Consider the following 14,790-nt stretch of genomic DNA (forward strand, 5'->3'; position numbering starts at 1 on the left):
TGGAACACAGGAGTATTAGACACGACTTCTCCAATAAATACGTTATCCTGTCATGTCCAAAAGATAAACTGATTCAAAAATGAGTTCTTCTGACAGTGTTTGGCCAAGGAGTTGATCAAAAGAAAACTTCAGTTTTGAACGTCAAGTTTGACTTTGTCACAAGAGTAGAGGGTAAGGCCTCCATGACCTAGACATCATGGCTAATATAGAAGTTGCTTCTAAGCTTCCAATCAGATATTCATCTTTTCTGGACTATTAGAACATCCCCTCATAATAGGCCTTGATACTATTCTCTAATTGTCTCTTCACATGGCTAACAGTGTGTTATCTAAAATGTCTTTTCCCTGCTGAAAATCCTTCAGGATTCTCTCTTCCTCCCTCCCCCATCATAGGTACCAAATTTAGGGTGACCATCCATTCCAGTTTACCTGGGGCTGTCCTATTGTTAGCACTGAAGGTCCTTCTTCCTGTAAAACCCCTCAGTCCCAGGCACACAAGAATAATTGGTCACTATATCACTCCTCCAGCAACTAAGTCCAGAGCAATGATGCTTCCTCTTTCTCCTGTTCTTGCTGTATGCCCCACTCTCTCTGCCTAGGATTTTATTTTCTCTCTTCCCTTAATTCTTTCTTGAAGATTTATTAAATTATCTTTCCTAAGCTATAGTGTATAAAATGCATTTTTCGCTGAGAGGCAGTTCACCCCTCTATAAATAGAATTTTACTCTAGGCAGGGAAAGAAAACAGCAGGCTTACATAACCTTTCACAAAAGCCCTACTCATTTACTACCAGAACCAGAGAAGGGCCTACAGTTCATGAGCTAAGCAGAAACTTCTCTCCCCAGGAGGAACACTAGTGATTTTCATTCAGATTGATCCAGTCTGTGCAGCTGAGCCCCTACGTTCTCTTCTTGTAGGCTCTGATTGGAAGCACACCAGTTAACATTGCTCTCTCTGCCAGGCAGTGCAGAGCAAATCTTCAAAACCCTGCACTGAGCTTTCTGCCTGTAAAGCTTCACTCTTCTTAAAAAACCTCTGTTACACTCGTTCTCCCCTGCCACAGAAACCTAAGCAAATGAGCACTTGGTCTGTTTCATGCCCTGAAGACCATTCCCAATCAAAAGGTGAGGTTCAGCAGGGGTCACCCCTGTCAGGGTCTTACTTTGAGCATGTGTGTGCTCTTAGCATCAGACTTAAGACACAGAGGAGGGAGGGAGGAGGAGGGCCCAGGGACCCAGTGTCCCTTTCAAGTGTCTTTCTTTTTCCCTGGGTCTGAGAATTTTTAAGGAGGAAAGAGAGTTGAAGGAGGGGAAAATATAGAATGAAATCAGCAGACCCTTGTAAAATGTGTAAAAACCCTTCTTGAGTGCTGATGAGAAAAGAAGGGAAAAGGCAGATAGAACACACAAAGAGCATTTTCAAGGGCTTTTAAACTCTAGGAAAATGAAATGTGTCATGGTCTCCATGAAATATATTAGCCACTAAACCACAAACCAGAAGACTCTTTGATGTTGGCATAGTTTGCCATTATAAGGCCAACTCCTGAAGCCAAAGCACGCCGCAGATGCTTCAAGCGAAGACTAAACTAGTGTGGCGGGGGCAGTTTCCCATAGGATGATTACTTACAATTGTGAAGAACAGAGGCAAGGATCACCTCCCTACCTGAGGCTTTCAGTCCTCTCAGGCAGTGTTTCTCAGTCATTTGAGTATGTCTGGGTGTAGCCTGAGGTTTCTACATTTCTTACAAGCTCCCAGGTGATGCAAATGTCTTGATTCTTGGACTGCACACCTTGAGTAGAAAGACCCTAGGACACATGACTGCACTTTGGAATCACCATCAGAGATTTTAAAATACTTGTGCCTGGGCCCCATCTCCAGGATTCTAAATTAATTGGCATGAAGAAAGGCTGGGCATTGATACAAAATCAAGATGAGAGCCACTCGTCCACAGAGAAGACCCTAAGGACCAATTATACCTAATACTTCATGTTAACCAAGCAAGTATTAGCCTCTAGTTGTGCCTGCTGAATAGATAATGGGCCTATGGGTCTGTAGAAAATGGACATGGTTAACCAGGGAAGAGTTAATAGGGGAAGATGGTTTGGATGGAGAACCTACAAGAAGTGTGTTATAGGCTGCCAAGTTTCATCAGTATTGCACTGTGTCAGATCTAACTTAGCTGGACCTATAAGCCTCTAAATCAAGATAGGGCATGGGACTGGGACCCACTTAACCATGACGTGATTGATTTCAAAATTGCCATTGCAGTCTATTTAAATTTATTTTTAAGTCTTTAAAATCACAACAATAAAACTGAGGATGGTTCTAGAATGGCTGGCCTGTGCCTGTGAAATTTTCTATTTGTAAAAATTATCTCAGGATAAATGTAGCCCATACTAAAATAATACTAACAATAGCTAGCTAGCATTTATGAAATACTTATTATAAGTCAGGCATTGGAATAGATACTTTATATAGCTAAGTACTGTTTATCTCCAATTTAGAGTTGGGAAGCAGAGGTTGATTTTGTGTCCATTTTATAGATGGGAAAGTAAAGGTTTGGTGAGTTTAAGGTGAAGTTTTATTTCCCTCTGCTCAGTGATAGCTTTCAAAGGAGAAATGACTTATTATCAAGTTAATTAATAATTATTCGGATTTTTCTAGCTCTTTACATTTTTCAAAGTCCCTCTCCCTTGATTGCGTATATATGTCTATAATACCTTACAAGGTATCTCTAAACATATAGGATACATAGGTTAATAAATTCACATCTATAAAAAAATAAAATAAGGAAAAGATGGCCTATGTGGTTTGCTGAAGCTTTTGAATCATCGTACTGAGATCAGAAAAGATACTTGATAAGAACTCATTTGAATTTATTCAGTCAATATCTACCAAGTTCAAGCAACTACGATTGGTGAGAGAGAATCCCGAATTCTTCTCCAGCCTTAGCTAAGCCATTATTATGTTTAGTTCTCATGGCCCTGGGTACACTGATCTTAGAATTCACTATCTTTCCTCCCACCATGGGGCCTTTGAACTTGCTTTTTTTTACCTATTCTCTCCTCTGCCCCTCCCAAAACATCCGATTCTTAACTCATTCTTCAGTGTCAACTCAGCACACTTTCTCATGAAAGCTGTCTTTGATCTGCTGTCCAAGACCCTCTCCTACAGTACTTTCTTTCTTTAAAGCCTTATCTCATTTGGAATTGTGGGTTTGTTAATATATGTATTTGATTAGCGGGTTTATCCCACTGGGCTCTAAGCTCCATTACCACCTTAACACAATACCTGGAACACATTCAAGAAATATGGGAAGAAAGGGTCACGAGAGGCTGGGATGTTTTTATAGCAACAGGCTATCAGTTCTGTAGGCAAAACCATAAGATCCTCATTCTTACCGTACCGATACTTTGGTTTAAACATGATTGTCAACTCTTTAAACTCCCTTGGCCTTATCTTATTTTTTGGTCCAATCAATTTAGGAATACAAGGACAAATGAACTGGCTCTGTCAGTCCATCTGGCTAATTAATATTAATGTATTAATATTAATAGATATATATTGATATAATTTAATAATATCAATATAAATTTATTAACATTAATATTAATATATTAATAATACAATGCATAAACACAGTAGTTGATATTTTTCAGTATGTCCATTTTGTTTATGTCCCTTTTTTGAGTTTTTAAAAAAATTATACTTTAAGTTCTGGGATACATGTGCAGAATATGCAGGTTTGTTACATATGTATACACCTGCCATGGTGGTTTGCTGCACCCATCAAACCATTATCTACATTAGGTATTTCTCCTAATGCTATCCCTCCCCTAAACCCCCACCCCCAACAGGGTCCCATGTGTGATAGTCCCCTCCCTGTGTCCACAATAAACGTAATCCATCACATAAACAGAACCAATGACCAAAAAAAATATGAAGAGCAGAACTGTCTGTGTCCCTTTTTAGTGAGTACTACGTTCTGCCTTGTTTCCGACTTACCTGTGTGTGTGCCTGTCACCTTCACTGGAGGAAAAGCCCCTGCAGGGCAGAAACACATCTTAACCTTTTATTCATCTCTTTTTAACCCTTGAAAAAGGCTCAGTAACTATTATATTATCTTCAATGACTTTATTAGGCATTGATAGTCCTACCTGAAAACTGAGAACGCAAATTTTATGAGACCACATGTGTGTCTATGACTGTAAAATAAGCTAAAGATTATGGTGAATTTATATTTTATAATGTGAGACTTGGGAGAGCTTACTTAGAAGAGCACATTAGAGTTAGGCCCCTTGATTACAAGAAAGATATAAACAAACTAGATGGATTTCAAGTAAGAAGAATAAACATGATTAAGTTTCTGGAGAGGTATGAGGAAAAATCAAATGAACTAAATATTTATAGTCTGGTTAAGTAAAGACCAAATGGGGAGGCAAGAGTGATTTATAGCTCGAATTATTCAACACATTTCAGCCCAGAAGAGGCAGTGTCACTGTAAGGGGGATGCGGGAATCAAGAGCCAGATGATAGGAGTGATGGGAAGGACATTTAGAACAGGACTGTCTCAGATGAATTGTAAAATAAATTTTTAACAGCAAAAAATGATATGCTGCTGAAAACTTCCCCAAGGGAAACAGTAACCAAACTATCCCTGGAGATGTCTCAAACCAGAGAGAGAAAATAACCAGAAATTGTCCTGCAGGAAACAGCTCTGCCCAGATATTAGACATGAAAGGAAAAGCTTTGCAGATTTTTCTAATTTATATTCTTCTAGGATCCCATGAGGCTGAAAAAAGATGCAGGAACAATGGATTGAGGACTCTGGGTGCAGAGGGTTTGCTTAGATGTCGCAGCCTTGGCTCACATCTCTAATGAGTCTGCACAGAAGGCAACACACTACAGAGGCCTCTGCAAGTACATCTGAGGCTTTATTTCATCCAGGGGTCTTCATTAGCCTGTCTCATGGGAGCAGGTGAAACAATTATAAACCCAAACAAAAATTGGGAAAGGGGGGTGCACAAAGCACATGTGTTTGTTAGAAACCTGCAGTTATATATGCCGTAAATGTAACAATGATATTGAGCCTATGTATTTTACCATGTTGGAAATACACCCAAATTGAAACGATCCTATTAAGATTTTTAACTCAAATTTGGTGTCTACCATTACTAGTCTGTGATTCAGTTGTCCTTTAGTTCCATTACATGCAGGGTATTCATAATGAGCCTCAAAATATGCCTGGCTTCCCAGCATCCTGCTTCCTTGTAAATGATTCTCTATAGTGACACAGTAAACAGGATAAGGCAGGATACTAACAAGGCAGGACTTCCTCTGGGTAATCAATAATGTTACAGTAACTAAAATCAGTTGATTTTTGAAAATCACAGTTGATTTTCCAACTCAAAATCAGTGTACATTTTGGGAAGGTGCTTAAATAAGGTCTGGGCCAGAGTCAACATGATATAGCATTAGGTGACAACTTCCTGAGCATTATACTACTGTTAACGTCTATGCCTAAAAGCAAAGAGTTGCTTAGCGGAAGAAACAGAATAACTGCATAGCAATAATATTAATGTCTAAAAGCACATGGTTGCTCAGATGAAGAAACAGAATCATATAATTATCTTGCTGAAATCCAAATGGTGAATAAATTAATAGAAAAAATGTTCAAGCTCATAAGCAATCAGGGAAAGGCAAATTAAACCCACAATGAGAAGTTATTCCACATCCACGAGATGAGGACAAATTAAGCATATGAAAATACCAAGCGTTGGAAGAGGCATGAAGCAAAGAGGCCTTTCATCTGCTCCTGAGCGGTGGGGAGTTTCAATAATCACAACATGTCTTTGCCTCCTGGAAGTAAAGATATCTTTGTATGACTCAGCAATTCTACTCCTAGGTATTCTCCCTAAACATGGTGGCAAATTTGTGCTGATGGACATGCACCAGAATGTTCATGCCAATTTTACTAGCAATAGCAAAAAATGGAATTTCGAAATCCATCAACAGTAGATTAAACTACGGTTAATTAATATCTTGGAATATTATACACTAGAGAAAGTGACTGAAATACAGCAATAGGAATCCACATATATGAAACTCAAATATTTAATGTTCAGCAAAAATGCAAGTCAGAGAATATATACATTATATTCATTTCTTACTGTTAAGAACAGTCAAAGTAAAGTAACATGTTAAAGATGTATGCATACGTGAAAAAACTGTGCAAAAGTCAAGGGAGTAATACACAAATCAGGAAACCGCTAATGGGTACATGGGTATTTGTTATTATTATTGCTGTCATGATCATGAATTTTATTATTATTAATTATACCAAACACTATATGTAGAATACAGTTCATAATTTAAATAAACTATATAATATTGAAACTAGTAATATAACTAGAATTGATCTAGTCCACATTCTCATTTAATAAGGAAAAATATGTTGTACAAAGTACAAATGACATCCAAATTAACATCATATGCTACAGAATCATTAGTTAAAATTAATTAGATATTCTTCTAGTGAGGGATACAGATGCTGATTTCTAATCTCCTCTCCTATTTTAAACACAATCCCAACAAACTTAGTCCTCTATGTTTTAGCATCAAAATTGAAAGAGAGAATTGCTTTGAGGAGGTTTTATACAGGGGGAGTTTCAGCTGAACACAAGATGTAGACAAAATATATTTTATAGCCAGAGATAAAACTCAACAATAGTAACAGTCCATGGCCAATTGATAGGAAAAATAAACAATTCTGTATGATGCAATGTTCTAAAAAATTATCCCTTAAAAAATATCACATAATACTATAATTAAGTCATAGTGATGCATTCTATCTATTAAGAACAGGTTAAATTATATTCTACACACCTTTAAAGAGGCAGCTAATTGAATGGAGAAATATTTCTAAAATACTATAAGAAAAATAAGTAAAATCTAAAAATGTTATGATTTTAGTTAAAAACATGTATATTAACTGCTTAACTCATTTTTTTTTCATAAAAATGTAAACTCAGATTTAAAAACACTGTAGATGGCCCAGAAAATGTTGTATTGACAAGATCTCCTATCAGAACACAATTCATTAACCAGTCGGTATTTTGATCAGATCACATCACAAAGATTCAGTTAATTCAGTGGAACATTTTTGTCCTAGATACTCTTAGGAGTAGCCTTTAGGCAAGAACCAATATTTAAAGGATGAACAAGGAAGAAACCTCCAATTTACAATAAATACCCCTGTTAAGTTCCATCATCAGAACCACAAATGGTCTTAAAGGGAATTCCTCCATGGAAGGAAATGGTGAAATGACTGGGCAAGATACAAGTCAAAAAATTTGGATTAGTGAAATTACGCTAAGGTATATCACAAAGTAGAAGTAGATCATAGGCACTGGGCTCATGGAATTTCCTAGAAAAGAGAAACATTCCTACACAAGTCATGCCATAAGAATAGCCTTAAAAATATGATCAATAAATATGGAATGATTGGTGTGTTTCCTAGTTGAACTTTCCCCCAAGAAATGAAAACTGTGAGTAATATGGTTGTTTGGAACTATTAATAAAAAAGCAATATGTACTGGTATTATTACCATTGGCAAATTACCATCAATATTGAAAAAGAAGGCATGTTCAATCTTATGCATTATTATGTATTTCTAAACCACACCACTGGAACAAAGCTCAGGTATTTCTAAACTACCAAAGAAAACACTTTTATTCAATAATTGAATTAAAGGGGTTTAGTTGTTAAATCTCAGGCAAAAATTTGTCAAAGAACTTTGGAGCACTATTACAATTTTGATCATCAGCCAACCCGTATTTTTCCATGTTAGTATGGTGCTAAACCAGAAAAATATAAGATAAGGAATTTACATTCTAGAGTGAGAGAAAGAAAAAGTGTGGTACTAAATTATGCTTCATTTACCTGAGTGCTGCAATTATAAAGTTGCATAATACTTTACATTTTATTTTTTGCTATTACCTACTTGGCATATGTAATATGTAATTCTACCTTGCACGTTTTTATTGGCCAGCAGGGAAAATAATCTGGATTGTTCAACCTTTCTTACTGATAAGCTTAACATTGGCTTTCCTTGAGATCTTGTTTTGAAGAACAATATCTTAAATACATTGGGTCAGTGCCATGCTGCTGATATTATGATACTATTAAGAAATGTTTCCTTTTTCTCTGAAAAGTAGTAACTTTGAAAAAGATTAAAGTTGTATCATTCCAACCTGGTAACACCCTTCTGAAAAAAAATAGCACACCTAGGTTAGCATAACCTATTATCTTGCAGAGCTCACTCCTGTGTCTTCTTAAAATCTGTGAGCTCTAGAACTTCAATAATACTGGCCGAGAGGCCACAAGTTAGATTCTCTTAAGATAACAACACCGTTTAGCTGCTTGTAGAGTACACTTTAACTCTCTACTAAAAGCAGCATGCAAGAAAATTTAAAAATTTATTTTAAAGCAAATCCCCATGACCTTGCAAAGTGAAACACAGTGTGTTAAACATAGTATCTGTGGGTAGTAGCCTTGGTTTCAGAGTGAGAAAAGTTTTCTTGGATTACATCAAGCGAGATAGTATTGATGCCATGCCTCTTAGAGATAAGAGTTTTGATTTCTTTGGAACAAGCTTAAAAGAAGCAAGCAGCCAACAGCAGGCTGCCGAAAAATTCACCGGACATTATGTTGATATTTAATTGAGTATCTATCAATCATGAGTTAGTGAGATTCCAAGCTATAACTCATTAAGATATAACTGTTGTGACAACTCATGAAACTCTTAAATTCTCCTCCAGAGCATCATAAGAAAGGAATAGAAAAAAGAGGGGAAAAAATATTTGATGTTTACACTTTTTGAACTGTAAATGTGCACAGTATTTACTATTCCACTTCAGAGAGTACGGTACTTTTCCAGAACCAAGTGATTTCTTATCTTTAGTTAATCAATCAAGTAATTTCAGCGGGTTTATGTCATTATTCTTTGGACTCAGGCAAAGCTATGATCTCTTGAAATTTATGTATATAGTTCATTTAAGAGATTATCATCTGAGGTAGATGAATCCTTCCAAAATATATTTCTGTGAACAAATTGGGAGCAATGTATTCCCACTTTGGTGTCAGTTTCTGACAGCAGTGTGGGCCAGAAACTTCCAATGGCAAGTTGGAAGATCTGTGACCAGGCAAGAACTTACTCTCCAATGAAATCACAAGAGCCCTTATGTAATTAGAGCTATCATAATTCACACCAAAGTCATATATTTGAAGGAGGAGGCATGAGGGAGTGGAAATCCTTCTCCTCCTTTGTGTGTAGACATTGTATTTTGATTTTAAAGAAATATCAAAAAAAAAAACTGCATTATTTTAGAATACAGTTACCTTTGCCGGTAGAATCAGGAGGAAGAAGTTTCATATGCAAAGTTTAAGATGGCAAACTCTCCAAAGAAACAGCAAGAATACTTGTTTTAAAATGTAATCTTAGGGCACAGTCTCCCATGGAAAGAAATATTCTGTTCAGAAACTTCAGCAATGTTTTCAAACATGCGGCACCAAGTAAAGATAAGTGTTTTTTCTGCAAGTCAAAATTTAAATTAGGGCTTATTTCCAAATGACAGCGATTATAGTAGATGACCCTACTGCGTGCAGCTGCAAACCTTCCAGGAGCATATCACATGCATTTGAAGAATACCAGACCGTTAGATTTATGAAACTAGAAACGTAAGCCAGGAAGAGAGAAACATTTCTTCTTATTAAAGATGCTTTTGAGGTAACTGAGTTGCTGGAATTCCCTTAGAAGATGTAGTATCACAACTTCCCTCTCTAACAACAAGTAAAAATATCCCCGCCTCCCCCCTCAAAGAAAAATCACCTCCCCATATATCTTGTCAAGCTTCCCATCAGTTTAGAAAACCATGCTACAGCCTGCAAATACCCTGTACTCTAGGACAAACTTACAGCAGAGCTTCATTCAGGAATTTAGAGAGGATTAAAGTTCTTCCTCTTCAGTGAAAACAATAAGGAAGTTTGCTGACAGGTTAACTTGCCAGAGAATAAATTTAAGTCATACACACTGAGAAGTTATAAATCTCTTCCCAGAAAAAAAAAAAAAAAATGCCTAACAGCATCTCAAGCCAGGCTAGCTTTTAAGAGCATTAAAGTAAAGGCACTAAGTCTAATATATTCACATATAACACATGTGGTGGCCGTTTCACATGCTTTATAACTCAGAGGGCAGCTGCTGTGTGCGAAATAGACGCTGACAGGTCACTAGTGATTTATACTGCAGCACTCACAGAGGAGTGGATGGCTAGCCTACCCCGAGCCCTCAGGCTCTGCCATACTGCTGCCACTCAAAAGCAGACCCACATGGGGGTTTCTGATCTACTTTGGTTAGAAGAGTGAGAAAAGATCGCCTAGGGAGAGTGACCAGCCTCATTTCAGCATATCCAGACTACATTAAACTCGCACAGATTTTTTTTTAATGCAATGGAACCCAAACATGTATGAAGAATTAATTAATATGTATACCTCCTGTTTAACTCACTAACATCTAACATCTAAAATTGTTAGCTTACCTGAGATCTCCTGAGACTTTATATGGTTTTTGTGCCTGTGACTCATGTCAAATATATAAGAAGATGACATTTTATGAAGCCAACTAAAAAGTCACCATCCTCCTCAACATCAAGTCCTCACTCCCTGCTGACACTGTTCAGGGATGTCCTTTGTTAAATCATCATAGTTTCATAGGAATCTACAGCAACTTCAGACTTTCTCTAGAAAGTAGGAATCAGCCCACTGTTATTGTGCTAATCTCCATAATCCTTTGTTACCAATCAACAAAGTCTTTAAAACACCCTGCTGAATGGGAATTTCACTGCCAGTAAACTAGACACTTGGCCTTTTTAAGGGCACCTCCTACTGGTCCTTTTATAGAGTGAACTATGCTTTCTTATGGTAAGTTTTCTGCCATTTTCTAAACAGGGGAAATTATTACTAAGAGAAAGAGGTGATACTCAGATTAATGACAAAGACCAGAGTGATGTGAATTGGCAATATCTTAAAAGTGCACCATCCACTTTCCTGGGAACTGTGCAAACTGCATCACAATTCATTTGCTAATAACAGATATGGATTTAGAAGTGTAGATAAGTTTAAAGATTTAGATTCATTAGCCTAACCACCAACATAACCTGTGTGTGTGTGTGTGTGTGTGTGTGTGTGTGTGTATACCCCTTGTATACATCTGCTTTTTCACGCACATATCTGTCTGTCAAGGAGGAAATTAACGCGGTAATACATGGCCCTGACTCTCTGGACAAGAAACATAAATAAGTGGAAAGACAGTATATAATTAATTTAGATATTAATAAAACATACAGAAATTTATCTCTATTAATCTACCCCCAAACTATGCCAGACAAAAGTCACTTGAGAAATAGCTATGAAATACTCTTGTGTAATTGACAAGACATCATTGTTAATTTTGTACACCTTGCCTCATGCAGAGCTTTCGGCGCACATTTCAGGCCAGCAGTGCTACTGTTAGGCAGACTTTCTACCCAGTGTGGGGTGCCCCCTGAACTGCCCCTTTTCTGTCTGCATCGGTCTCCCAAACTGCCAGAGAGAGCACAAGTCAATCTTCTGTGCAGAAGTAGGGTCCTTCTCACCGCAGCTTCTAACATTTGAGGGTCTCGAGGAGAGAATTTAAAACAGACACCTTTTCATTACTGCGGGGCTGGTCCCCCGCCCACCTTTCTCGAGAGTAATTGTCGAGGACAAAGCTCCGGGAGAGAAGAGCCAGGGGAGGAGGGGACCGGCCCAAGAGGGAAGGAGGGCGCACCAGCCGCTAGGCGCGCGGATGCGGGTACACGCGCATCACAGGAGCGCGCGCATGCACGCGCACACACACACACACACACACACACACACGCATCTCCCGCCTGACACACACACACACACACGCATCTCCCGCCTGACACACACACACACACACACACACACGCATCTCCCGCCGGCTCTGAGTCCGAGTGCAAGCGCAGATTCCTGCCCGCGTGCGGCCACGCCAGGCTTCGGGAGCCTGGAGCTGCCTCTGCGCTTGACTGAATCCTTCGCGACCGTAAGAGGCGCATTTTCCGCTTGCGTTCGCAACCCTTGGCCATGCAGCACTTAGCAGAGGCGAGAAAGCCGGAGCCGCCAGCTCCGGAGAGCTGGGGGCTTGTCCGAGATGTGTGTTGCATTCCCTGCTAATTTCCCAGGCACGAACTGGGGAGCTGCTACTCAAAACCCAGTCTCCGCCAGCGCCTCTTTTTCCTTTGGATTTGGGAAAAGGTCGTTTCCGAAGGGATCTGAATGCTCAGCCAGCTGCTCTCCTCTCCTTCTTCGCCAGGCCCGCTCCCTGTACCCCGGTTCTCATGGACACTTGTGGTGAGGTCCCGCAAAACAAGTGGACCTTATCATGAGTCATTTTGTTCTTTTCTATTCTTTTGGCCATTGAAGCCCCCAGCTCCGTATTTGGAGATTACAGCAGTCCTGAGCAGCCTTCAGAAGGTCCCTCTTTCTCCTGCGCTAGCCCGATCCAATTCCCAAACAGTTTTGCCATTTTTAATTGGAAACTGAGCTTGGCAAGTGCCAGAGCTAGAGGGCCGGTGCTCTGAAATATCAATCATTTGGAGTTTGGAGGTGTCCTGGACCTATATGAGACTCAGCTTAAGAACTACATTCACCGTTAAAAAATAAAACAAAATGAAACACGCCTCCTTCCTCCTTGGCAACTCTGTACCTCCTTCAGTACGAGGATCCCCTCCTGGGAAGTACCAAAACATATTAGCTGTCCCTTACCCGATTCTCAATCACCAAGTCCAAAAATCCAAACCAGAAGGAGCATGTATTCACACACCAACGACTCAGCCCCACTATCTACATTCTGCTCAGACTTCCTCAAAGCCCCCTGGATGTCCTCCTCCCCGCTTGCCCCTGTTACCCCAGTTCTCCCCACTTCGTAGGTTTCTGAGGCTTTAAGGATCCAACCCAGTTCCTTTCAACGACATCCCCACCACCTGCCCCAGCCCGCCGGTTCTCCAAACCAACGCAAGTATTTGCAGAAGCAAAAATGCGTGAAGCATCAGATTTTAAAACAGCGAAGGGGCGCCCCTCGCCCCCGCCACCACCATCCTCCGCCCCCAGGGGAGAAAAAAACTCTTCTATCTTTTATCATCGGTGAGAAAATAGGGGCAGCGCAAGCGTCAAATCTGCTGCTATCCCCCACCCCAAATCTACTACTCGCCAAATGAAATGAGAAGGAAAGTGGGGGTACGAAGGGGGTGCGACGAGAAGAAAGGAAAGAACCACTTACCGGTTACTTGAAGATGCGCGCTGAGCAGGGAAGCTCCGAAGAGTACAAAAGCCAGCTTGGGTACCCAAACACATCCAAGACTATTCTCCATATTTCAGCCAACACCTTCGGGGCCAGGGGTCGTGGGCAGCGGCAGCGCTCACACACATGCACTCACACACGCATGCACACATGCACACACACGCGCCGAGCCCCTTCGGCTTCCTCCTCCTCCTCCTCCTCGTCCTCTTCCTCTACCTCTTTCTCCACCTCCCCTGCGCCTCTGCTGCCTTCGAAGCCTTTTTCCTTGTCCACTGACACAATCAGCAGCAAAAGGAGGCAGCAAAAAGTTCCATTAGGTCCAAGAGATCCTGAGCCCCGGTAAAACCTTGGAAAACTAACTCAAGGAAACGGAGGGAGCCAGAGGAGGGAGGACAGCTCTCCGAGGGGCTCGCGAGTCATCAATAAACCACATCCAGAAGGGACCAAGAGGAAATGGAAGGCAATCCTGTGGTCGGGCTGTGCATTAAAAGGTTGAGGCTGGTCCCATGTCGTCGGTTGGGTAAAGTTGAAGAGACGATTCCGCGCGAGAGCTGGAGATGCTGTTGGTTTTTCCTCCAAGAGCCGAAGGGACCGAGGGAGGAGAGGCAGGGGGGCTGCGGGGTGCAGCGCTCTCACTTGTTACTGGGGTGTCCGCCAGCGGTGTGCGAGCTGAGAGTTGGAACCCTACTACACATTGATCCAGAGAAGTGGAGGGCTGGGAGGGAAAATGTGGAGACCGGAGGGGAACGAACTGGATCAGGCAAAGATTCCACGGGAAGGGGGTGGGGGCAGAGAGACTATGGCTTACGGAAAAAAAGAGCGGACGGAGGAGGCTTCCAGCAGCTGCATTCGCCTGGTCTACGTATCAATGCGCAGGGATGCCCTCTGTGGGCAAAGCGTGGGAAGTCACTTTTGTCAATGGAGCCTGCGAACGTCCTGAGCGTCTGGAGGTTTTGCAGCGACCGTGTTTGACACTCAGCCTTCAGGAAATTATTTGTACTTGACTGTATAAATCTAGGCAGGCGTTTAAGACAGGGCAGGTGGCCAGGGTGTTTACTTCCTTCCCTGCCCTTGACATTATTTAAAATAGAATTTTTCATTTGGAAAGGATCACGTGATCCAACTCCCTTCCAGGACAGGTGGGAAATCGAGGTCCTGACACACACAGTGGACAAAGGCCACATGTTATTTCCTGACATTATAGCTAGGGCCCTCCTTTTATAGGATGTCCCATGTCATCTGTGTTCTCTCTTGTTCCACGTGTTCAGCTGGCTCCCAGGAAATAGTTGGGACATCTAGTGAGACTCAGTCTCTATCCTCAAGGGGTTTGTGATCTGTCGGGAGACAGGCTAAATGGATAATTAAAAAGTATCATGATAAATATGATGGTTCAC

At 40.6% G+C, this 14,790-nt stretch overlaps 1 protein-coding gene across 4 annotated transcripts in view; it reads right to left on the reverse strand.

Annotated features, from left to right (window-relative positions):
* DCC (DCC netrin 1 receptor) overlaps positions 1 to 14,245 on the reverse strand; it is a 1,206,315-nt gene extending 1,192,070 nt beyond the window's left edge. For all 4 annotated transcript variants that reach the window (XM_017501124.2, XM_017501122.2, XM_017501121.2 and 1 more), the window contains exon 1: positions 13,376 to 14,245. In XM_017501124.2, the coding sequence (XP_017356613.1) occupies positions 13,376 to 13,466 (91 nt within the window). In that variant the 5' untranslated portion in view covers positions 13,467 to 14,245. The remainder of the gene's footprint in view (positions 1 to 13,375) is intronic.
* Between the last annotated feature and the right edge of the window lie 545 nt (positions 14,246 to 14,790).

The sequence above is a fragment of the Cebus imitator genome, unplaced genomic scaffold (genome assembly GCF_001604975.1).
Source record: "Cebus imitator isolate Cc_AM_T3 unplaced genomic scaffold, Cebus_imitator-1.0 Scaffold278, whole genome shotgun sequence".
Taxonomy (NCBI): Eukaryota; Metazoa; Chordata; class Mammalia; order Primates; family Cebidae; genus Cebus; species Cebus imitator.